Source organism: Lissotriton vulgaris, chromosome 2_1 (assembly GCF_964263255.1).
Source record: "Lissotriton vulgaris chromosome 2_1, aLisVul1.2, whole genome shotgun sequence".
NCBI lineage: Eukaryota > Metazoa > Chordata > Amphibia > Caudata > Salamandridae > Lissotriton > Lissotriton vulgaris.
In genome coordinates this window covers 436729567-436756900 of record NC_141687.1, presented here as the reverse complement: position 1 = coordinate 436756900, position 27334 = coordinate 436729567, and the positions used below count along the sequence as shown (strand labels likewise).

Here is a 27334-nt window from a genome sequence, read left to right as displayed (position 1 = left end):
TCCACATGTGATAGGATGCATTGACTCTACACACATCCACATCTGCCCACCTGCAGCAACGGAATACATGTACCGCAACAAAAAGTCCTACCACTCCCTCAACTTTCAGATGGTGCGCAACGCAAAGAATTACATCACGGACATTGTGGCACAGTACCCGGGGAGCACACATGACTCCTTCATATTCCGGCACTGCGGCCTCCACACCCGACTGGCCAGGGTAGACTTTGGTGAGGGACACCTACTTGGTAAGTACACTCGCCCCACAATGTTACACTGTGATGAAGTAGCTGCGCTGCACAGGCACTCACCCTCTGCTCCTCTCATTCAGGTGACAGTGGCTACACTCTCCGTGAATACCTCCTCACCCCATACCTCAAAACTGCTACTCCACAGCAACGGCGTTACAATGTAGCACACATACGCACAAGGAATTGCATTGAGAGGACATTTGGGCTACTGAAGAGCAGATTCTGCATACTGCACAAGACTGATGGGGCCATGTACTACAGTCCTGATGTCTCTGCCACATTGTGGCTGTGTGTGCAATACTACACAACATTGCTACCAAGCGCCGGATTCCTATAGAGATCTCTGGCAGTGAGTCAGAAGGGGACGACGGGCCACCTGCACATGCGCGTCATGCTCGCGGGGAACATCCTGCTGAAGGACACAGACGGCGCAACCAAATCACAATGAACTGTTTCTAGTGCACCCACTCCCCTCACCCAACTATTCCCAAATGCATGACTATGGAAATAATGACAGAAGGCAGATGTTCAATGCAAAAATAAATATTATTGTTGAATGCACAATAATAATGAAAACATGTACTGAATCACATATGAGTAGTATTGCGCCATACTGCACCATGTTATTTAACACGACATGCTTCTGTTATCAGCATGTCCCTGGAAATGGTTTGAAAAGTCATGTGTGCCTACGGCGCGCGGCACCCAGTCGCCTCTCAGGCTCATCCTCAGGCAGGGCACGTGAAGCAGCACTGGGCCTGGTGCTGCGGCGTAGGACTCCGACCTGTGTGGCAGACAGGCTGCTGACACTCATGGCCCCCTCGCTGGTGTCATCCCCACCACCATTTGCTGGGACAGTAGGTTGAAGTGCCAGTACAGCACTGGTCACCTGCTCAAGGACACGCACCATGTCCTCGCAGCATTGCAAAATCTGCAGCTGCATTGCCATTGACCGACGTGACAGCTGGGAGGTGGCATTCCCTATGACGTAGTTGGAACGCGTGTAGGCAGAGAGGCGCGTGAGTAGCTGGCGGTGGCGCCGGCGGGCATTGTTGGCTGGCTGATGATGGCCGCTGTGTTCGCCTCCATCGCAGTTGTCATCCGGTCGATTCTATCGGAAACATTGGCTACATTTCTGCCTATGTTGTGCAGCTGCAGTTGCATTGCACCTTGCCGTCGTGCCTGCGATTGGTGCACGCGCAGCATGCGGCGCTCAATACTGAGCCCTTGCAAACGCACTGCCGTTGCCCCCCTGCCGGTGCGTGCTGTGCTGTGCTGCGGCTCCCTGACATGCCTGCTGTGCTGGCTGGCCACAGTGGGTGTGCGCTGTGTCGCAGGTCTAGCAGCACCGGATGTTGATGGCGCTGCTGCTGGTGCTCTCGCAGCTGGCAGTGGTGCAGTGCCTGATGGAGCGGGCGCTGGTGCTGGTGCTCTCGCACCTGGCAGTGGTGCAGTGCCTGATGGAGCGGGCGCTGGTGCTGGTGCTCTCACACCTGGCAGTGGTGCAGTGCCTGATGGAGCTGGTTGTGTGGTAGTTAGCTCCTCCGAACCCTCAGGCTCCTCTGATGCTTCATCGATCTGCAGCCTCACGCTGTCGCTGCTGTCGTTGTCTGCCCCACCTGTGATGCGAAGTGGACGTATATTAATTGCATGTATCTATCACATGTGCAGTTGCTACATGCATGCTGGCTAACATTCCCTGACTGCCTGTTGCATTGCGTACATTGGGACATGTCTGGCTGCATTGGAGTTTTTGTACATTGTGGGCAGACTACATGTCCCACAATGCAATAAGGCATGTCCTGATGTGCATGGATTGCATGACTGGGATTGATTTTGGGAGACTATAGGGTCATGGCCATTGTTAGGGGACAGGGTCGCAGTCGCATGCCACTTACCTTGGCTGTCTTGGGTGAGTCGGGATGAGTCCAGTGGGATGACCCCAACACATGCCTCACGCTGCAGTGTGTCCTCCACACGATCCTCCAGGGGGGTGTTGGGAGGGACTGTTGGATCTCCACCTCCAGTTGCTAGGCTCTCACCCAGCCTCTCTGCCACCCTCTCCTTGGCACGACCTCGGAGGTCGTACCACCTTTTCTTGAGGTCGTCTATGGACCTCTGTGTCACTCCCACAGCGTTGACTCTGGCGCGGATCCGCAGCCACAGTCGCCGTTTCTCGGCCTCAGGCACCCTCCTGGAGTCCTTGTGTGGTCATGGCAGACTCCATCTATTAGTTGCTCCAGCTCCGAGAATTTTAGCTTGCGCTTGCGCCAGGTGTCACTGGGCCCTGCTGCTGCATCCTCTGCTATTGCTGCAGTCTCCAATTTCCTAAAGTTTGCAAGTCTGGAGGTGTTCTGAGAGGAGCTCTGACTGGTGCTGCTTCGATCTCTGCCTCAGTGTTCTCAATGGGGGTGGGAACTGCCTGCCTTCTGGTTGTGATGTCATCACTGTGCTCATGAAGCAACTTCCCATTTTTGCGATCTCGCAATTAGCGAGATCGCAATTTGCGAGCTCGCAAATTGCGAGATCGCTATTTCTACACGGAATTGGACGGATTTATCGATTTTTCTGCGATTTCGGAAAATCGCTATCGCTTTTTGCGGCCGGTTGCGACTCGCTTTATTTTATCACAGATTTTGATGAATCCCATTCTGCGAATTCTAAATTGCGATTCGGTATTAACCGCAATTTAGAATTCGCAGATTTCGGTTTTCATGAATCTGGCTGTTAGTCTCTAGGAAGATAAGTTATTCAAAAAAGCACACAAAAACAATATGATGGCAGTTACTATAGTGCTTAACCATGCACCAAGCACATTTTTGGTCAGCTATAGCTCTATGGGCCATCGCAAGTGGAGGTCTACTCAACCTCAGAGTGACAATTAGATTGAATGAGGAAGCTTCATCCCATACTTCATCCTAGGAAACCTCATCTCTCCCTGGTAAGATGACACTTCCAGGGCGGACTCATTATGAGGGTGTTCATAATAAAAGTATACTGGACAAGAAGAGATCCAGATCAAGGAAAAATACCTTAATGTAAAACTTGGATACTACCATTGTTAGTGGATACCTTAGGTACAGTTAAAAACAGAAAGGGGCTGTAAAAAAAGGTATGATGACCAATCTATCCATATTAAGTGCCATGTTTTTGCCCTTTCTCATGCCACTATCAGTTATGGGCATTCATCAGAGTAAGTGGGATCATTGTCTCTACTTCATACCTTTACTAGAGTAAGTGTGAAGGGCACAGTTGTCATAAGAGGAGTTATTACCTTGAAAACAAATGCAGTATGTGGCTCTCTAACTCAGGGGAACTAAGCCACTTGAGCGGCTGGTTCCACAAGGCTAAGTAGGTGTTCTCCCTAGCATTCCTATTGATGAATGTGTGGCTACAGATGGTGCCACCTCCCAGGAGTTATACCAATTGGGTGAAACCAGTTTCACAACACCATTTTAGAGCCAGAGTACACACACTGAGGCAATGAACAGTAGCCTCACAGTGCACACAGCCTTAACACAAGCTAACCTATGGTCTAAAAATAGAAGAAAAGCCAGGGAAACTGCAGATTTCCTCCATTTGCTGCAAATATGCAGCTTATTTTGATGGGGAACACATTACTGCTCTTTAGAATGGCTACCATCATAAAAGGTAGGTATAGTATGAAGCTTGGATAAGCCAATTAGATGTTTTACTTGTTTTGCCATATCAGCCAATTAAAGGGTGTATACCATTGGGCATCTTTGTGATGGACTTTCTATTGCTGGAACCAAGTGTTCTTGACTGAAAGGGTTGCTACCCTTTATTCAGAGATGAAAACACTGATCCAAAACAATACAAATATGTAATCCCCCCCCCCATTTGCAGAGATTGATAATGTACTCCTCATATTTACCAATAGGGATGACATTTATTGTTTTTGATCCATGAAAGAAACTTGAAATCTTCCTTCCTTCATTATAATCTCAAAAGACAAACTAATGGAACTGGATATTCAAAATCTGCACCTTTCAATGCTCAGTCATGAGAAATGTCATGTATGACTAGTTAGGTTGAGCCTGGGCAGCGCATGCGCTGTTCCTCGATGCATGCTGTATTAAGTTAGGGACTTTAAGCTCCACCCACTCTCCACCCATATTTTTCATTGGCTTGTGTAATTGTCCACTGTATGTGTGGCTGTACATTGGTCAATAGGCTTAGTAGTCCCTCCTTAGTACCGCCTTGTCTCATTTTGTAACCTCTCATGGCAATATTCCCTGTTATGGGTGTTGTTACTCGGTAAGCTTTAATTACAGCCTCCGAGCACTATTTTCTCAAATAGCTTTGTCCTGCCTGCAACGCCCTCTCCTATCGCTTTATTTTAATTTTATTAGCACTGGTGCTGAACGCATTTGCAATGCAATAGTCTTGCATTTGTGAGAGTTTAAGCTATTGGCATTGTAAATTACAATGCCTTTTATTTATCTGTTTTAAAAACAACACATATATAAAAAGCATTGTCGTTTACAATGCCAATAGCTCAAACTCTTGTAAATGTAAGACCTGCTGCATTGCAAATGCTTGTTTTTATATACCCAACAAATGCCTTAGACTACCCTGTTACTGTTTTGGACTTGTGTCGTTTATTTATCCTACATGACAATTCTGTATAGAATGCAAGAGCTCATAATAGTGTTTAGTTTTTAACATGATTATATTGCAAAACAGAGATCAATTGTTGAATACAACCGCTCCTTCCAGGCATTGCAGGAAAGATCATGTTTAAAGAACTTTTGGAGCACTCCTTTCTTCTCCAGTGGCCATCTTTGTGCTAAAAGAACACCCCAAAACAACTGATGCAGAAGTAGGCTAACTTGTGATTGAGGAGGATGGTGCATATTTATTAATCTTTCATGCAACGCAGGGCATTAACTAAAGTTAGTGTGCTGCATTTGTGTGAAAAGGAGAGAGCAGATCAGCTTCCTTTTTACAAAGATATGGAGCATTTCTGCTCTTTCCTTGGACTGGTGCACTGTGTGCTCCACAGCACTAACCCAGGCACTCTTGCATCATAGTGCAAGTGTGCCTGCGTCATGGGCAGTATTACCTTTATGAAAATAGAGGGCACCTTCCTGCACAAAATAATCCTTAGAGACATATTCTTCTTTCTACTTGTGATGCCGAATTGCTCATGCATTGAAAGAAAAAGTAATGAGAAGAAAAAGATATATTTCTCCTTGTTATGCATCTCTGGGGAAGAAATAGAATTCTGGGAATGTGCCAAAATCCTCAGGTGGATGCACTGGAATGCGCATCTGCCACACATGTAATTCCTTCCAGATGCAGTGTAATGCAACACAACACAACACAAGGGGCTGCCTTGCGATACTTCATCTTTAAAAAGCCACACAAGGGGGGCGTGGCCAAGATGGCGGTGAGGTAGGGCGCACTGAGTCGAGCTCCTGCCCATCGTCCGCCATTTCACTGACTTTCCAGTGTTTCCAGTAGCCCTGTAGCACCTGGAGTGGCCTTGATCGAAAGCACTATCAGCGGGATCCAATTTGCTGCGGTTTTGAGCACCTGGCTCCCATTCCATCGGGCACTGTACAGTGAGAGCCCGGATTGCGGCGGCGCCGCCTCCATTTTGTGGGTGCTCGCAGAGGCCTGGTCATGGCGAAGGGCGTGGGCCCGGTGTAACCGGAGCTGTTATCTTCCTCCCCTGCCCGCGACGTTGGCCTGAAGGAGGGAACCTGCAGGTAGTATCCAGGTTCGAGCAGGTGTTCGTGGTTCGAGGTCCGGACCTGGAGAGAGCGAAGTGACGGTGGGCCACGCATAGCCCCGACCTCGAGTGGCGGTTCTGCTGCCGGGCCTAGAGGGTGGCGCTGGAGGCCACGACGGAGCTCACAGAGACAAAAGCCTGCTTCTGTGGAAGATTGCTGGACTTACGGCCTGATAACCGGACGACGGAACCCAGCGGCTTAGTACCCAGGGTCTAAGTGGAACCTCCTCAGAGAAACCACTTACACTTGTCTCATGGCAAGTGGTTGGAAGCCTTGCTGGGCTTATTTTCCACATTGTTCCAGCTCTTCAGCGTGGCCCCAGGAGAGGACTGGCGCAGTGAACTATTGGGGTGGCGCTTAACTACCGGAGGGATTCGACGAGGACCTGAGGCATCGAGGAGATTACGGCAGGGCTTTGTTGGTGGCTGGTGGATCTAGGCCCCACCACATAAGCACAAACTCCTCCCACAGAGCGGCCATCTTAGCTGAGGATGGCAGTAGCACTGAGGAGGGGACAGTCCAACTTTTGCAGCCGCTCCCCCCACTGCCTATGGCACACATGGATCACTGAAATAATATAGACTGCCAAAATATCGACCTGCAAAAATATCGTTGCCAAAATATCGACAGACTAAAATCTCCACTTTCTATCTACAAACAGGTAAGTACAAAAATATCGAGTACAAAATATCGTTAACAATAATATAGATATAAAAAATATCGACAGTGGTAAATTAAAATAATATTAAATTTTAATTACTAAAATATACTTAAAAATACTTAAATTAAATTATAATAATTAAATAATAAATGAAAATAATAAAAATAATTTTTTACAATCTTATTTGTTGACCCTGAACCCTAAAATATACCCCTTTACCCAAAAACCCAAAACTGACCCTGAACCCTAAAAATACCCCTTTACCCAAAAACTAAAAACTGACCCTGAACCCTAAAAATGCCCCTTCACCCAAAAACTGAAAACTGACCCTGAACCCTAAAAATGCCCCTTTACCCAAAAACTGAAAACTGACCCTGAACCTAAAAATGCCCCTTTACCCAAAAACTGAAAACTGACCCTGAACCCTAAAAATGCCCCTTTACCCAAAAACTGGAAACTGACCCTGAACCCTAAAAATGCCCCTTTACCCAAAAACTGAAAACTGACCCTGAACCCTAAAAATGCCCCTTTACCCAAAAACTAAAAACTGACCCTGAACTCTAAAAATACTCCTTTACCCAAAATGTATCAATATTATTTAATTACCAAATAATTATTAATTAACAATAACAATAAAGTAAATATATTAGCACATTAGCTGTAATTATTTTAATAATTAATATTATTTTTTCCCAATTAATTACTTAACAATAACACAAAATTATATATATTAAAATGTACTCTAATTAATGTAATTAACTAATTACAATTAATCAATTACCAATTAATTACTAATTCAAAATATGTACAAAATTATATTAATTAATTAACTAATTATTATTAATTATCAATTAATTATTAATTATAAATATTTACAAATATATATTAATTAATTAATTATTATTAAATTACTTCCCACCCTATTCCCCTATAAACCCACAACCCGCTACAGAATTACATAACGCAATTATTAAAAAAACAAAATCCATTTAATAAAATATTTTATAACATGAATACACACTTTTCACACATATTATTACATAAAAATACACTATAAAATATTATATATTATTAAAAATTCGATATTTTTGCTATCTATATTTTATACAGTCGATATTACTTCACTTACCAGAAAAACGAAATTTTTGTAGTCGATATTATGTCCAGTCGATATTTTGTCCAGTCTATATTTAAAACTCGATATTATGTCCAGTCGATATTTTGGAGTCGATATTTTGTCTGTTCATCGGCACACATTGTGGTGGTGGGTGTGGTGTGAGTGCGGGACGTAGCGGGAGCCCGACTCGCCCCTCTTACCCTCCTCTGAGTCTTGGCGCTGCTGCTTGGTTGCGGCTTCTGCTAACGGACATTCTTTGCTGGGCACAGAGGTCACCCTTGAACCCCCCAGACTGCCTTTCCTTCTCTGTCCAGGTGGCCCTAGTAGCTGGGACAGTGCACTCCTCACGGCAGTAGGTCGCTCCCTCGATCCTTTACCTCCCTGAGTGGCCCAAGTGGGTCATTTAGCGTCTCCTGACTGCCCGGTTCTTGGCATCACCATCACCAACTATGGATGGCCCCCACCAAGACGACGAAAGCCGAGCCCTTAAGGGCATATTTGGCCATTCGCAATCCATACCCAACATGGCAAGCGGTACCTCCAGCTGCTCTTCGCCGGCCCCAGCGACCCCCGCAGGTGGCGAGTTGATCACCAAGGCATTTTTGGGATCTTTGTTCTTGACACTTCGCAAAGATCTTCAGACGGTAAAGAAAGACCTCACTGACGAGATAAAGGAAATCCGCCGAGACGTCAACAGTATTGGAGAGCGGGTAGCAACACTGGTGGGCCGTGGTGATGATACGGTCACTGAGCTCTCTAATCTTCAATAGGAAGTCCTATGTTTGCACGATCAACACCTGGACATGCAGCTCCACCAGGAAGATTTAGAAAACTGCTCCCGTAGGCATAATATTCTCATTCGGGGAGTTGATCATACAGACGCCACGAGCAACCTATTCATGTTCTCTGAGGAGCTTTTCAACAGCATACTGAGTAACCAGCCTGACTCCGAGTTCAAACTAGATAGAGCACAAAGAGTGGGCCCTCCTTGAATGAATAATGCACCACTGGCAGACATTCTTGTCTGTGTTCACGACTTCGAAACGGAAGAGGCCATTCTCGCCAAGGCTCGAGCTATGCACCCCATTCAATTTACAGGTAAATGCCAGTGCTCTTCCAGGACCTACCATCAGTAACACTACAGCGACGCAGACAGTTTCGTCCCATTACGGACCACCTTCGACAGATTGGGACATCCTACTTGTGAAGCCACCCCTTTAGACTTATATTTCGTCACAACAGAAAGCTGATTCAACTCCGTTCTCTCACTGAAGCTTGTCGCCTTTTGGGAATATCTCTACCTCAGGAGGACGTTGATGGTCACAGCACACACTCTGGCTCCGAGACCACACCCTTGGGCTGGCAGCAGCAGGGCAGAAGGAGGCGCAATAGACGGCCAGATAAGGCAGAAATTGCCAGGGGACAACGAGCTGCTCTTGAGACAACGCTGGAGGCCCTAGCGGGCTCCCAATACGGGGACTCATGAAGGAGCAGGAGAGTCAGTTTTTTTTACCATGCATCTTCAGGCGGGCGGTGGGCGGGACGGGTGCCTCCACAATTGGCTACATTATGGACCCCATTACGTTGTTGTGCTGGTTATCATGCGATAACGGACTAGTGTTCTTACTGTTGCTCATTTTGTATTTTTATGATCTAGCTAATTGTTGGGGATTGGTTTTTTAGGGTTTTCCTTTATTTTGGGTTTGAGGTTCCCCGCCCACCTCCCCTAATGGTCCTTTGATCGGTATGGAGAACCTTTCCCAGGACTCTCATGCCTTTTACTTCCGTTACCTGCTACCGGTAGAGCTTCCCACCATAGGTCTCTCCTGGGTCTCACTCCCCTAATGCCTCCCTGCTCACTCTGAATGTGAGAGGCCTAAATAACCCTATTAAGCGCAGAACGGTTCTTGCCTATCTGGAACACCCATCTGCCTCCTGCAGGAAACCCGCCTCCTTCCCAAAGACTGTCATCGGCTGAAATCTCGGCTGTTTCTGATACAAAAGTTTTCCTCAGAGCCTACTAAATTGGTGGGGGTAGCCTTTCTGGTGCCACGGTCTTTTCCAGGCAAGGTATTACAGAAAGAATCTGAGATTAGGGGTCGGCTTCTTACGTATCACTTCAGGGTGGGGGGCATGTCACTCATAGTGCAATCCCTTTATGCTCCAAATGATGGACAAGAGCGCTTCCTCCATAACGCCCTCACTACCTACCACAGAGCGCAGACTCATCTTAGGGGGTGACCTGAATCTAGTCTTTGATAACAGGGCTGACCGCTCCTGCCAACGTGTGGGACAGGCCGGAGCTATATCATTGGCAGGGCTTACCCGAGTAGTGGACTTGGGGCTGACAGACCTTTGGAGACAGTTTCACCCTCACACCCGGGCATACACTTATCATTCAGGGGCTCACAAAACCTATGCTAGCCTTGACTACTTTCTCTGTTCAACTTCATTGCAAGCACTGGCGACGGAGGGTGAGATCATGACTGCCTCTTTATCAGATCACACACCAGTCCTTGCAACGTTTAAGCTCCCACCTATGAAGCGACCCATATGCTGTTGGGGGCTGCGGGATACCCTTCTCCAAAAGGCCTCTGTAGTTCAACAGATCCAGAAGGCGATTAAAGAGTATCTTACCCACAATGCTAACAATGACACTACTCTGTCAACGCAATGGGCATCTCTCAAGGTGGTCAGAAGGGGGAAACTGGTGGGTATTGCTATGGTGGAAAATGTTGATCGTAGTCGCAAGAGAGATGACCTTACTCGCCAGGTGCAATAGCTTGAACAAATACACCAGAATACGGGGGCACATCGGGTCTGACGCCAATTGCGCACAGCGCAGCAGCAGTTGGCAGCCTTAGATCAAGATCGTGCGGAATTCTGTACCCTCTGGTCGCGACACTCGTTCTACACAGGAGGGGACAAATGTGGTCGCTTATTAGCACACAAACTCCAAGAGGTTAGGCAGACTCAGAGTGTCCAAGCTATTCTCACGGGGAGCGGGAAATTAACTACAGAGGACTCTGAAATAGCAGAGACTTTCCATGATTTTTACACGCAACTGTACACTGGTGAACGCTTAGACCCCTTTTGTAGTGCTGATCATGTAGCCGCAGCGGGCATACCCTCTCTCACGCCAGCGCAAGCTGAGTATCTCGATAGGGATATCAGAACTGAGGAAGTCATTGCAGCGATCTCACATCTTAAATTGGGCAAATCCCCAGGGCCTGACAGCTACTCCGTAGCTTTTTATAAGACATTCTGCCCCTTGTTAGCCCCACTCTTGACGAAATTATTTAACACTTTCGCGCAGGTACGGGCAATACCAGCCGAAATGCTGGAGGCCTCTATAGTAGTGATTCCCAAACCCGGTAAGGACTGAATACCGGCCGATTTCTCTTCTTAATATTGACATAAAATTGTACACTAGCATTCTCGCCTCTCGACTGGTGCCATATATGCCTGCCTTGTTGGAGCCAGTCCAGACTGGATTTATCCTGCAACGTCAAACGAGCGACAATACCAAAAGGGTTCTCCATTTGTTTGAGAAGGCCTCTTGGTTGCAAGGTGAGTACATGTTGCTCACAATTGACGCTGTGAAGGCCTTCGATAGGGTCCATTGGCCTTATTTGGAACAGGTTCTCATGCAGGTGGGGATGGCTGAGAAGCTGCGCACCGGGATCCTTAATTGCTATTGATTGCCTAAAGTCACTGTTAGGGTTAATGGGCATGCATCCTCACAGTTTTCTATTGGTAGGGGCACCAGTTAGGGGTGCCTGCTTTCCCCCCTCCTATTTGCTTTATATATGGAGCCCCTTGCCTTGCGGATTAAACATAACCCTCTCATAACTGGTATCAAATTTGGGGGGGACGTACACACTAATAGCCTCTATGCAGATGATATTTTGATTTCACTACCGGATCCAGATGATGTCTTTTCCACAACTCAAAGTTGAACATGGCCTTTTAGGAGGTGGAACGGCTAACATATTTGCAGCTCCCCCACTGGGCTGTACACCCACAGGTTAAACCTGGAGCACAACGCTTTTTGACCGCCTTTAAAAAATGGCTTTTAACTCGTACATCTGACAAAAAAAACGTTGTTATGACATATATAAGATGATGTTAATGAAGGACAAATACACCTATAATGCTGGTCGAGAACGCTGGGAACGGGAATTGGTTAGGTCCCCGACCCATAAGGAGTGGGAGGGTATCTATTGCAGGGCTAGACACTCAGCATACCACTCGGGACTCACTGAGACGTTGACAAAACTTGTTACCTACTGGTTTTATACACCTGAAAGGCTACATCAATACGATTCACAGCTAAGCGCTAATTGTTGGAGGGGGTGAGGCGTGGCGGGGACTCTGACACATCTTTTGTGGAAATGCGAACATATTCAATCATTCTGGAAACAGATTCTTGATGAAATAGACATTCACTTAGAGACTCAAATTCCATAATTTCCCGCTTATATTTTATTGGGATTGCCTAATCCTCTTACTTAACCACTCAGATCTAGAAGGGGTTGCTTGATTGCCAATGCCACAGGCTCAGCTCTCCAGCATATACTGACACATTGGCGTTCTCCAAAGTCACCACCTTTACAGGGTGGCTACACCGCTTGTGCCATGTCTTGAGTATGGAGAAATTGACATCTACACTTGCGGGTAAAGGATCAGACTTTAGAGAATTATGGCAACCCTTTATATCCCTTCTCAAAACAGAATTTTGCGAACTCTCATGTCCCAGGTACCTACGGCTCTTACGCCTTTCCGAACCACTGCAATCGGACACATGAGGTCGCATACTATCATAGAGTTTCCAGCTAACTCTTTTCTATTTGCTTTTCCGGTGGACGAGGTACGGGGTGGTGGGAGGTGGGAGGGTATTTGGAGTTTCCTTTTTTGTTATGTGTTCATTTTTGACCTGCTCCGCCTGTTTTGCTCTTATTTCTCTATTGATGCGGTTTATTGCCTTTTATGCTCTAACCTTTTCATAGAGCGGATGGTCTTGTTGTCTGTAGTAGAAAATTCTATAAAAGATTTAAACCATAAAAAGCCACAAAAGGCAGTGTAATTAGTCCCTTGCATAGCTTAGTAAATCCCATGTATGGACTAGTGTTGCCTTGCAACTACGAGCGACATGCAAGGACTGCGCACGTCCTTAGAAAATCTGGACCAATATTTGTATAATTCAGCCAAGCATAAATGTCCTTGATGATCTTGATACATGTTAAAAAATTATAACATGTTTTTTTTCTCTTTACCACCATGAACAAGATTTCAGTTACTTAAATTCCATATGCATTGAATACCAGTGTAATCTCTGTGTGTGGTTTGTGATAAACATGGAACAAAGCATTTTGAAACTGACTCAGTTCTTAATGTTTTCCTAAACAGTAATGAAAGTTCTGAAAGTGAATTAGAGGTGTACAAAAAAATGTTCATAATTCATCTCAAATACCAACATTTCCTCCTAAGTACAAAGTTAAAGTCAATGGCCTGCTTCCATTCCCAATTCTGTCAATCTTAAATGTGCAATTAAATCCCAACACCTGCAAGATAGTCTGCAATTAAGAGCAAGAGACAGAATCGCATAGAGTGGAATGACCTATTGCACTCAAGAAGCAAGTGTAGAAAATATGCAGTGGTATTAACAGATGGGTGCATGGAGTGACATGGTTATTTTTGGTATCACTCCTGACATAAATGCAGAAACAGGTGCTAGTTGTGCATAATAGGTAGGGTGCTACCTGCTGAGCTGTCGAACAGGAGATGTCTGGTCAAAAGATGAGAACAATTTCAACACAAACGTATCGAAGTAAGGGGCATATTACCAACAACTAGCGATAATTTTTGTCTCTAACTTGTTTAGAGACAAAAATTATCGCCGCACATCGGCGATTTTTATCGCAAATAAACCTTGGTATTATCAAGGTTTAACGCAAATGCGGTAAAAATCCCCGCAAAGCATGAATATCGCTGAAAAGTCAGCGATATTCATGCATTAGCGAGCTAATGCTCTTAGCCATGTTATCCACCTCCCATTGGATAACATGGCTAAGAACTGCTCAGGGCAGGTGTTAGCTTTTGGAGATATTCCCGCTTAGCGCGAATATCTCCAAAAGTTGGTAATAGGAGATAGCGATGTTAGAGACTGTTTTCAGTCTCTAACATCTTGGCACGCCCACTTTGCATCTCATTAGTGATAAATATCACTGACATGCAAAGTGGGGCCCAAGATGGTCGCTATCTCCTACTAGCTGCCGCTAACTGGTGTTAGCGGCAGCTAGGTAATAGGGAGATAATTTTATCTCTGCTTTCTCGGCTTTTAAAGCCAAAAAACCGGAGATAAACCCCCTTGATAATATGCCCCTAAGTTATGAGTAATTTGCCAATTCATGTGATCCTATAGATTCCATAATGGTCATCCTCTGAAATACATGATTGAACTAGAGCATGGCTTCGAAAGCTGCCCACTGAATGTTTGCTACACATTTATTAGGTTTCTCTTCTTAAAGAGAGAAAATGGAAGCTTTCCTCCCTCCCCAACGCCCCTTGTTTTCAGGTATGTGTTATAGACCACTGGTGTGTCTCTGGTTTTGTGTCTTGAAGCAAGTCAGACTTTGGCTGTTTTGATTCCTCCATTTTGTTTCTCCTTCTCCTAATGTGTTACTTCCTATGCTCTAAACAAACATGATTGTTCTGCAAATTTCCAATTTTTGTCAACTGACAAAGAATTAAGAGTCAATTCCTATTAGTGGGCCCTCTTTGGATATAGAGAGGTAAGCAGATCTGGGGCTGAAATATAAAAAATGTGAAGGACATATATTGAATAAAGTAAGTGACAGACTAAGGAGACAGGAACAATGCTCCACCGATATACCATATTTCCACAGGAGTTCAATTTACACATCAGGAGACCCTTGAGATGTTTTCCTTGTTAAGTAACACTTTACCTCAAAGGCATGTACATATACGCGATCATTTGAAATTTTGAGCAAAAGTGAAAGAGACATAAACAGATTCCCATGAGTCTTGTACTCAGCAATTCAGCTGGCTGAGTATCTGTGCATGATATCAGAGCTAAATGTGCGAAAGGGTCCTGCTAGCTCTCAATCAGCAATGAGAGGGAGGTGAAGCAACACATTGATGAGTCTGAATCTAAAAGTATAAAAGTACACTGTTATTTTTTATAATTTTGAATATATGAACTACTTGGTAGGATTCCCTTTTCAGTCTTTTCCTAAAAAATATGTAGTCAAAGCCTTCTTCCCCTTTCAGTGTGAATTTCATTGATAAAATTATCCCCAACGGGACACTAGGAACTTACTGCACCACTTAGCATCGAAGTTTCTATTGAGGTCCACTCCATAGCAGGTGCCATTGTCATGCGGAGAACGGGATTTTCTCCACAGACGATCCTGTAAAGGTAGGTTTGGAGAGAAGAGGTCACAATTGGCCTTGGCATAAATAACAAGAACGTTTATGATTCAGCTTTGGTTTAGTTTCAGAAGTACAGAAAATGGCATTATGTAGATTTTAGGACATAAGATATAGAACCTTAATTTAGTTATGCATGGTGTTAGGCCCAGCGGTTTCTGGCTGGCTGGGATACACCAAAGCCAGACAAAATCCACCATCCTAGCTAGTATGATTATGATAGACTTGTCAAGTAAGCTGTGCTCACCCTTTAGTAGGGGAAACATCCTTTACAACGAAACTTTTACCACCCAGTGCTGTTACAAATCAAGTATTACAACAAAAACCTTTACAACGCATTACACTGGGGGGCGCTCTAGGATAGGGAATAGTTTTAATTTACTATCCAACACCTTCCCTAGTGTCCACGGGGACTGGAGTTGGAATAGTAAATTAAACTATTCACTATCCAGCACCCCCAAGTGTAATGTGTTGTAAAGGTTTGCGTTGTAATACTTGCGTTGTAACAGCATGCGTGGTAAAAGCATGCGTTGTAACGTCATACATCCTTTGGTAGCTATGCACAGAGCAGTCAGGCTTATCCTCAGCGTCAAAGTGTAAAGTATTGTTACAGCACCACCCTCACAACACACTGAGTACACTACAAAAAGCCTCCACACTGCATATATAAAACACTGGTCTTTGTATTACACACACATTAACCACATCGCTGCTACAGGAATTTTCCTGCTGTGCTGCTTTTTTATGAACAGAGTGTGGTCGTGACGGAACCATTCCGTCATCAGCACAGCTCAACCGTGACTGATGACGGAATGGTTCCGTCACCAGCATCGAAGGGGTTAAAATCAAAATGGCATACACATTGGATGTATGCTATATAGTTATATGCAACTGTCAAACTCTCCCATTAGCAGCAGAACGGCTTTAACCTATTTGTACACATCATAGGAGTTAACTTGCTCCGTTATTCCCTCAGCCTTACAAGCAACATAAACCCATGTACATACTTTCCCAAGGTATTCACGATCCAAGCTATCCATCCCACATAAAAACGGCAGAACATATATGCAGGCCTGTTCAGAGGAATTCCACTTTCCCGCTATCACATTAGCATCAAACACAAGATTCCCAAATATTTTGTACAGCTTGTAATGGACAAGAAACACAGGTTTTGACTATGCCTCATGACCCAGCTCCGCAGCCACTCAAACTACACCAGCCAACGATACATGTTGCAACCCCTGAAGACACTTTGATTAGGTAGTTGGGTCCACCTTCAGCGGAAGGAAACATATACTTGGTTTCATCCATCCAGATTAGGCAGTCAAGGAACAAAGCGGCGCCTCCACATTGGAGAAATGTTTCCCTCCAGGCAGGGGGGCTAGCGCAGTTGCTCCAGGCAGCCAGCCGTGGGCTTACACAAGGCACAACAGGATCCCTTGGGTCCAGTCATGATGTTACCAACAACAGAGTACCTTGTGGCATGGGTCCGGGGAGAGAGAGCTGGAGACCTCAGACTGAGGTCGCGATGTCAGGCACTGTCGTCCTCCCGATCTGGACGTTGGAGAGAGTCCAGCCTTTTGGTTTGGGTCCTCGGACTTGGCAAACTTCCCCAGCACATCTTCAGACTCCTCTCATTACGGCACCCCAGGTGGGCCGCTGATCTTTACAAGCCTACTCCTCTGCACAGTGTGATTACTTCTTATGTCAGGATGTCCTCAGCCGAACCAACAATAACTGCCACACATTTCTGCCGACCCTTCGTGGTCCTTACGATCTTGTGGAAACGAGGGGATCCTTCCTGTCCCTGGGATCTCCTGGACAGGAGACCAGCCAACAAGCTCTTGGAGAGTTCTTATCTACCCGGGCCACAACAGTTGGCAATTAGCTGCAGGGCAGCAACATCTAGGAAAAATCCACAAAGTGATTGTTCCCTACCTGGAGCCCAACAAGCCCCAGGACACCACAAGTCATGCGGACAATCCAGTTGCAGTCCCTCCTGCACCAATAGATCCTTGTGGTGATGTCTCAGCTACGAACCAGCATAGTTGGTCCCAATGCCAAAAGCAACTCTAAACTCCTGAGGAAAGAGCTCCAGTAGAACCCGCAGTGGCCTTTGGAGACGAGATCGTTTAACAAGGCCACCTTTGAAATGCACAGGCCCGCCCTAAATTTAGTCCTGTCTGTCATCCTACCCTGGGAGACTTACTTGATTAATATCTTAATTGGGCCAGGAGCCTGCCCCCTGGGATTCAGGTACCAATCCCCCCCCCCTTATCCATCTCAGGAAGGCCCCCAGAGTCAGAGGTCTGCAGATTTCTTTGAGTGCCCCTAGTTTATGGCCATCAATCAGGAATGCAAAGATGTAGCTGCCCACCCCCCTCAGCACCCAGATGTTGATTGGATATAGGCTGACAGGCACAAAAAGAGCCACAAACATAGAAATGCCCAATTTTTCCATAATGGCACTTGGGCATTAGTAATATCAACTCCACTCTCACTACTAGAGATGATTTGCCCTTACTAATCCATCAATACTAAACACCATACCCCTACTCTATGCACGTAAGAAACACAACTCAATAGCCTTTCCACAGATTAACCAACTTGAGAAGCAGGCCTTATAGTACTGAACACACCAGCCGGTGTTATTCACTACGAGGGCATGTATTGCACATTGCACATGCCCTTCGGCTTTCCTACACAGCACCCTGCCACCAGGGAGTACTCAAATGTAGTGAGAGACATGCAGAACATTGGCAAGTAGCTTTTAAATGCCAAGCTGAGTAACAGTTACCTGCACACACAGGCCCGCCATGGGAAACCTGTGGTACGTTTTGTAGAGCTACCGCCTTAGGTGCCACAACTAGTCCTGCAGCCCACGGAGTAGCATTTGAGTTACATGCCCCAGGTATATGTCATACCACTGGACAAGGGACTTACAGCTAACTCAAATCAGCCAATCATGTATAAACCAATCATCAGTATGTATATGACAAGCGCAGTGCTTTGGCACTGAATTGTAGTGTCAAAGCACTCAAAGTCCTAAGGTTAGCACATAGATAACCGGAAATCCTGGAGGGACAAAAGCATAAAGTCAAGATGAAGCACCCTAAAGTGGGCCCTTTCCAACATATGGAGTTAATGCTTTCTGGGCTGGAGCAATGTCTAGTGAGTTCTTCATAAAGATGTTCCTGTATTTGGCGAGTAATTGTCTATTGATTTTAGGTGATGGTCCCTTGAGCAAATTCAGACTATCTGGGCTACCTCAATCTGGAGGGCAAGCTTTAATAGGAGTAATATCTATGAGTTTAATAGATATCTGATTTGAATCTATAGTATTGATTTATTAAACTTTTTTAATTCCTAGGGATATGAGAAAATATTTAAGTACAGATGATCTTAAAATTGTCAGTCCTGCCTCAATCATGTATTACATGCTCAAATATATATCACATGCTTTTTATCTACATCAATAGATATTATACATTTATACCAGATTCTAATTGATGTATTGCATACGTACTGAACTACTCAAAGACTCAATAGTGCCTGGATCTCACGTTGGAGCTAAATCAAACTAACCAATGAAGTACAGGAGATAACTACATTTAATAAGAGATATTAGCATCTTTGTAGCAGAGTTATCAGTTCAGTGAGATCAAATCAGTAAGCACAGAAGCACAGGTTCCAACCGAAATTCATTTTTTTCCCTGTGCTGTGAATCCTCTCTGGACCATTTTAGATAGATCTCGCTGAAGACAGCTTCATGTGTTGGATGCAGACAGCTCTGTAAACAATATATTTATACTTATTATAGTAGGATTCTTGTTTTTTTCACAGTTGGATGGCGTCTTTGTACATTTCGCTGTGGTGCACCTACTTCAATGGCTTTTCTTCCTGGTCTTGTGTTTATCCCTCCTCTGCAGCATATAGGGTTTACACATGTTTTTGATTGGTTGCGTGCATCATTCCAGTGCTGATGTCAGAGAACATTTTTTTTTATTTTCCCCACCATTTGTGAATTAGTACTAAAACATAGTGCACACCCTGCTACTTTCTTTCTCCCTTGCTCACACTTTCCCTTTCTGATCAAATATGTGCTCTCACTTTTTGCCTTGCTCTCTCACATTGTCTCTCTCACCCCCCTCTGCAGCATATAGGGTTTACACATGTTTTTGATTGGTTGCGTGCATCATTCCAGTGCTGATGTCAGAGAACATTTTTTTTTATTTTCCCCACCATTTGTGAATTAGTACTAAAACGTAATGCACACCCTGCTACTTTCTCTCTCTCTTGCTCACACTTTCCCTTCCTGATCAAATATGTGCTCTCACTTTTTGCCTTGCTCCCTCACATTGTCTCTCTCAACCACCGAGCAGTTATTTTCTCCCGCCTTTCTCTTGCTCCTCAGCTGTCCCTTTGCTGTTGCCCATTGATTGGATTGGAAATATCCATTACAAGGCAGTCATTACAACGCACTACCTTTACAAAGCAACTGCCTTTACATCACCTGCCATTATAACGCATGCCATTACAATGCATGTCACTACAACGCGAGTCATTACAAAGCATACCATTACAACGCATGCCATTACCACGCATTATTAGGTAAGGAATGGAGAATTTGTAGTCCTAGGGTGTGTGTGGGTTTTGGGGTATTATTATTATGTTTCTTATATAGCGCCTGAATCAACCCCCGAAGGGGTATCTCCGCGCTTGCCTTGGGAACCCATCCTGGCTTTTCCCTGTGAGATAGCCCCTACAGGGCATCCCCAAGGTGAAAGCCAGGCATCCCGCCGCGGGGGGGCCATTGTGGAGATTAAGCAAGCTTAATGCCCAGAGTTGCAGAGTGTGAACCCATGATTTGGTCAGGCACCGAAGTGAGAATTATCGAGTCCATGGACATTTGAGCTCAAGACCCTGCCGCGTCGGGAATTGAACCCTGGTCCCGGGTCTGACCTCTGCTTCAGGGTCTGCCTGCTCTAACCAGTGAGCCACACTTCTCCACCATGGGAAACATAATGTTTACCCCCACACTATCCAACACTTTCCCTACTGCTGCCCGCACTGGAGTGGGAATAGTCATTTTTACCCCTGCACTACCCAACACTTACCCTACTGTTGCACTCATTGGAGTGGGAATAGAAATTTGTACCCCTGCGCTATCCAACACTTACCCTAATGTTAACCTAAAAGTATTGTGCATTGTAATGGTATGCGTTGTGATGGTATGCATTGTAATGGTAGTTTTTAAAAAATGCATTGTAATGGCATCCATGTATATTCCATAGCTTTGCCAATGCCAGATGCATTTAAAATTGGTCCAGCATTTGTAAAACCAGTAACGGGACTTGGAAATATAAATAAATACACTTCCATGATGGCTGCCTCTTTGCATTAATTCAAGTTGCATCAGGCAATGTGGTCGTCATCTTGGAAGCATTAAAAAGTACACTCCCAAGATGGATGGTCACTTCTATTGTGTTTGCCTATGCTGGAAAAGATAGTAAGCAAATACAAAGCACGTTCAAAGTGAGAATGACAGGCTTTGTCAATGCTTGTTTCACTCTTGGACTTACAAACGAGATGATTATTACCTTATTCTATTCAGTCATACACGAAAATAATGCTTGTTGAAAGCTCTCTTTGCCTAGAGCATGCGTCATGCGCCTATGCCATGCTCATATTTGCATGTGAGGAAGCGAGAGTACAGGTCACTGGATGTGCTGACACCTTCCAGCATGTAAATATACAAAAGGGATCACTTTTTCCATCCATTTTAGAAGTAACCTCTCTTAACTCTTAAACCCCAGCAAATTGCAAATCCAGCCTAATCGAATGTAGCTTTGTTTAGCAGTCTAGCCATTTCAACATGTTCCAAAGGCTTGAAGTGATTATTTTGAATAGGAGTTCCTTCTCAGAAGTGGCTTGGAATTCATTTGAAAGACTGGAGGGTTCGCCGTAGTTACCTTTTCCCAAGAATATATGTAGCCATCAATGTTCAGCACAGGCACGATGTAAAAGTCGACGGCCTGGAGGACTTTGGACAGCTTGGAGTCACTGTGTCGATTTGCTAAAATCTAAAAGGCAAAAACAAAACATTATACTTGAGTGAATGATTTTAGATTACCTAAGCACGAGCATAAATTATGAAGCCAAATAGAAATAGAAAGCCCTCCTCTGGCTGCGGCTGACTGCCGAAAATGTATTCAAATTGCTATTCATTTATCACAGAATCATTTTTTCACCCACATTCTCTTATAGCCATTGTACAGGCATGAACCTGTACTCACCAAGGCGGATCCCACTGCAGGCAGTCTATAGCTTATTGGTTCCTGTATTCATGGGATGAAGTTTATGTCTGCATGGACAACGCTACAAACTTTTGGAATACTTCATCTAACAATACCTTAGCAATCAGGGTGAATTTAGAATGCTCAAGAAAGACCAACACCTATGACATAGTCTACTAGGATGGTTACCCGGCTGGACATGGAGCCACCAGCAGCTCTGAAAATCCTTTTCATCCTAGCCCATTACTGGCTGACCACACTTACTGAGCGGACCCATTTCTCTATTATTTGGCTTTAGAATATGGGTACCACTTCGTTCCATGTTGCCACTACAGCAAGTTCCTAATCCTGGGCTGTATTATTAAAATAATTATTATGTGTGTTAGTTTGTTGGATTTAATAGAAGAAAGCAAAGACAACAAATCCAAAACACAATAGTTTGTCAAATGACAGTACAGCATGGATGCGTGGTATCCTGACACGTGGAAAAACGTGGCAACCATATCAGAGGTAGGATTTGGCAGACCTGAGAGTGTGGACAGGGAGACAAGGGGAGACGTTTATACCCAGGAATGCCAGATATTTGCGTTACCCACCTCATGTTCAATTGCCATGACCCTAAAGATAATTAATCAGCAAATTAGTAGCCAGTGAAGTGATATTAGCACAGGGAGAATATGTGGTCTTTTAATAGAGTCTGTTACTAGCCAGGTGGCCCTATTTTGGATGAGCTGGAAACAGTGGTTTATTTTTCCTGCCAGGTAGATAGTATTTCGCTTAACCCAACCTTTCTTGAATTAGTATATTTATCACAATGCTGAGCAGATTTGCCTTGATGTATGGTAGGATCTGCTTTAAGATCCAAAGATGAGCAAATGTCTGCTCAATTCTGGAGGCTAGAGTATTTTATGAGATGGCATCATCAAAAAGGACCCAGAGATTGCGAATGAGTTTTGCAGGCACGGGAGGGGGCCATGATTGATGGCCACCAAGTAGCCACCCAGTTACCTTTGGTTGGAGTGACGACTTGAGTCTCTGTCTTTGCTAGGGTTAGATGTAAGAAATTGGTAGCTAGCTGCCATTGAACAGTGGATAATGCTTTAGTCTGGGGACTGGCCTTGTTAAAGAGGGAATTGCTCAGATGTGCGAGATTGACCAAAGATGAGCTGTTTATCATCTGCCTATTGGTAAATACTAATCGCTTGCTGGTAAGGAAAAGAACCTAGGATTCAGATCTAAAGATTAAAAAGAAAGGGAGATAAAATAGGTATATTGGACACCACATCTGAGTGCTTTTATTTCTGCATAGAAAGTTAGTTAGTAGCACTACCTTTAATGATCTTACATCGAAAAAGGATTTTACCCATTAGAGTACTAGGGGTATATTTATGGGGACTTGATGCAGGGCAGAACCGCAACTCAGCTTGCTGTGCCGCCCTGTGTCAAAGAGAAAGGGCAAGAATGCGCCATATCTACGGCATATGGCTCCCTCATGCCTTTCCCCCTGTACTGGCGCAGTTTTGGCAGCCTAGCGCCAATGTAGTTACCTGTGCTGCACCCAGGATTGTTCCCACACAAGAACAATTCTGGGAGACTTTTCCTCTTTCACAGAAAGAAGAAAAAACTAGGAGAAACAAACATATTTTGTTCCTCGCTGCACCTGCCCTGGGAAGGCCTAAGGTTTGGTGCATCCCCCCGGTTTACATGGTCTTGTAAATCTGAGGTGAGTCAAAATCCATTCGTATTGCATGGGAACACCCATCACAATGATCTTGGAACGCCTCCATAGCACAGAGTAAGTCAACACAGCGATTTGCCCATCCTTGCCTTACTCCATATCTATGAGGCCATTTAAAGCTACACAAAGTGGCTTTTTGTTGCCTCATAAATATGATTTGGTAGTTTGTGCCCCCATTGCATCACAGAAAAATGTTGAGCACCTAAATTCAGCTTCTTCCAGGGTGGTAAACAGAATATTGTGGCAGAAAGTGTTGTTACCTGCCAACAAATCTGGCGGGATCAGCATTTAGACATCATATCTGTTGACGATCCTCCTCAGGTCAACCATGGCATAATAGCACTACATGTTTGTTACTATGCCATGGCAAAATCCAGCTTGCTGTCCTTCAATATAATGGTTTCTCAGTAAAGTATTGCAATTGTGTAAATGCAAGTTTCCCTTATAATTTGCTAGGTATGGAATGAGGGAAAGGAGGTGAGGATTGTTTAATTCAAGAGGGCTGTTTTTCTGGAGATGGGAAGGATGCCTAAGTAGGCAAACTACTGAAGAGGTTAAGAAGAAAATCTTACTTGTCATGAAGTAGAAGCTTCCTTAATCTAGCTGGACCAATATCATTAGGGAAACCTGAAGAATGACTGGGGCAACGATTTTTATGGAAGTGTTACAAGTGGTTGTCTGAGGAGTTCAGATTTGGGGGGTGGTATTTTTGATGATTTAATATGTGATAGTTAGGATCTTGTTCCTGAATAAACAGGCAATATGTTTGCAGATTTTATAAAATGCGCAATACTAGATGTTTGTCCCTCTGGTTCTTATAACTATGTAAAAAGAACTATTGATGGACAGAATGAAGAACAATGTCATACATTCCCCCCAGTACAGATATCTGGGCCTAAATCCATCGTTTGTTTGCTCAACATGCCATTCCAGTTTGGACCATGCCATATGCAAATCAGTCTTGACCCTGCGCCCAATGGGAACAGTCCAGTCCGAACTGCCAGGCCAGGTCCTCCCTGGACTAGAAACAAGCATCCTAAGACCGGTTTCCGGGTTTCACCCCTCTTCAGCCAGGGTAGCTTGATTCCAGTGGCATGGAGAGCACGGAAATCACGTCTGAGCATACCCGTCCCACTTGGGGTGACAAATGCCAAAAGAACTATTGATGGGCAGAATGCAGAACAATCTCTTACATTCCCCCCAGTACAGAGATCTGGGCCTAAATCCATTGTTTTTTTGCTCACCATACCATTCCAGTTTGGACCCAGCCATATGCGAATCAGTCTTGACCATGCGCCCAATGGGAACAGTCCAGCCCGAACTGCCAGGCCAGGTCCTCTGTGGACTGGAAACAAGCATACTAGGACCGGTTTCAGGGTTTCACCCCTCTTCAGCCAGGATAGCTGGATTCCAGTGGCATGGAGAGCACGGGACTCACGTCTGAGCATACCCGTCCCACTTGGGGTGACAAATGCAAAAAGAACTATTGATGGATAGAATGCAGAACAATGTCATACATTCCCACTAGTACAGAGATCTGGGCCTAAATCCATCGTTTTTTTGCTCACCATGCCATTCCAGTTTGGACTCAGCCATATGCAAATCAGTCTTGACCCTGCACCCAATGGGAACATCCAGCCCGAATAGGCCATGTCTGAACTGGGGTGGCGTGGTGAGCAAAATAACGATGGATTAAACCCAGATCTGTGACTGGGGGTAAATGTTTTGCCAATGTGCAACATTCCGTCCATCACCTTTTGTGTTTTGCTCTTATAATTATGTGACAATAATAAGGTTCTTCAGCTCTGCAAGGCGCAGTTCTGTGATATTCAAAGAAGGAGGGGTTTTGATTTTGTAAGTGGACAGATTTTCTGCTCTCCATACTACAAGTTTGAGATTTTGAGGTTGAGGAGACAACCATAGATTATATTTCCACTTCAAGGGTGGAGGCTTCTGTTTCTGGAAGGAGAGGGAGGTGTAGATGTCCAAGATCATTGAAGGTGATCTTACCCAGGGCTATTAGACTACCTATGTGCTAACCCTGCTTAGGCAGTGGCCGTAACTAGGCTATAGATTTAGGGCCATATGTATCAAGCCAAATTGCATTCGCAAACGCTGAAATTCGCAGAATTTCGGCATTTGCGAATGCAATTTGGCTTAATGGTATGTATTATACAAATCTGCGTGCAAAATAAGGATTCCATATTTTGCGATTGTATTTAAGAAATCCCAAATTTTGCGATTCCTTAAATGCAATGTAAGAAGCATTAAAAAATGCAAATTGGCCTTAAGGAATCGCAAATTACCACCAACTTCAAGTTGGTGATAATTTGCGAATTCCTTGAAAAATGCACTTTTTTGCATTTTTCAAAGTGCACTGTGAAGCACATACATGCCCTTAGGGCATGTATGTGCACCACATGTGCACCCATTCAAATTTCAGGGGGGCAACAGGGTGTCCTTTGGACACCCCTGCACCCTTGAAAGTATTCTTAATTTGCGATTCTCAAATTGCGAATCGCAAATTGAGAATCACTTCCCATTCATTCCTATGGGCCTCCTGGCCCATAGAAATGAACGGGAAAGTATTCCTTAATTGTGATTCACAATTTGCTACTCACAATTAAGGAATTTTAAGAAATCGCAAACAAAAATTTGATTTGCTACATACATACCAATTTGCGAATGTAAAATAGCGATTTCTTAAAAATTGCTGTTAGAGATTAGCAAATGGGTACCTTCATACATATGGCCCTTTATTTTTCAATTCCCTTTAAAGCTGTTTTGAGTCTTTAGCCCACAGGGAATCTTGATTATAAATGGAACTGTCAAATGGTCATTCCAGGAGAGAGGGATGGGCTGCAATGAATAGATTAAATTAGGCATCAAAAAGATGAGATGCAGCAGCTGGCCTGCTCCATGTGTGGGATTAATTTCAAGACAGACAAACTATTTTATGTAGTCTAAATTAGGCCAGTGGGGTCTTCCAACCACACATTAAGATCCCGAAGAAGAAACATATCATCTGTACATAGTGTTAAGGTGCCTTATTCCTCTACAAATGGGGGTTGCTAGCACACACATAGATGGTCTGTACACCAAAAAGAGAAGATGTGTTGAACCTATAATGAAGCTAATGCATAGAGATTCAAATCTTGAATCAATGTGAATGGGAAGAATTTAAAACGAAGCAAATTATGAGCAGTGACTGATATTTCCCCCCCACACCCCTTTGTATCTGTCTCTCTTTTCTGAAAATTCCAAATTTTTCTCAGATGAAATCATCAATCAACTGTACTCGGACAACAAGGTTTATGACCGAAGCAATATTTGATTTCCATATAGAGAGAAAAGGTTAGTAATGTGGATTCAATGCTTAACAGCCAGCCACACAGAATGATTGTGATTTTCTATTTTAACCCACCAAAATGGATTTTCGATTTTTTTTAAAATTATTTTTTATTTTGTAACAACACAGCAATTAGGACAGTTTTGCATAGGATTGTTACATCGGGTATATAAACAAAATAGCGGGCCTTTCGCAATTACATTCAATTTGAAATCACAGGTATTAAACACGACATTTTGAACAAATCTCTTCATCAGCCGTACATCCCATTAGTTATCATTAGTCTAGCTCCTCATTGTCCCCATCGGTGGTTCGCAGATGTTACCCCTGAACGTGTTCCATTCACCCCATATTTTACTCCATTTGCTTGGGCAACCACGATGAATGAATACAGCCTTCTCCGCTACCATTGCCCCATCCATGTCTTTACACCAACTATTTAATGTCGGTGACACTGCAGAGGCCCAAAGCCTGGCGACATTGCGTTTTGCCATCAGCATGCCCAACATCACCCAGTCCTGCTGCCGGTGAATCAAGTCATTAGGCTCCCATACATTTAGTAGGCATCGCCGGGGCTCCGGCAGCAGGGAGATGCCTATCGTTTGAGAAATCGTGTGCATTACTGCTGTCCAGTACATTGATATGAACCTACACTCCCAGATAGTGTGGAAAAAGTCCCCTCTTCCCCGCAATTACGGAGGCAGAATTTAT

At 44.5% G+C, this 27334-nt stretch overlaps 1 protein-coding gene across 1 annotated transcript in view; it reads right to left on the bottom strand.

The window, feature by feature from the left end:
- The window catches only part of LOC147730565 (carboxypeptidase O-like), a 237983-nt gene that overhangs the window by 85405 nt on the left and 125244 nt on the right, over positions 1-27334 (bottom strand). Inside the window, exons 7-8 of the mRNA XM_086955342.1 lie at positions 21213-21323; positions 15131-15221 (exon numbers count right to left, since the gene is read on the bottom strand). Coding sequence (XP_086811468.1) covers positions 15131-15221; positions 21213-21323 — 202 coding nt within the window. The remainder of the gene's footprint in view (positions 1-15130; positions 15222-21212; positions 21324-27334) is intronic.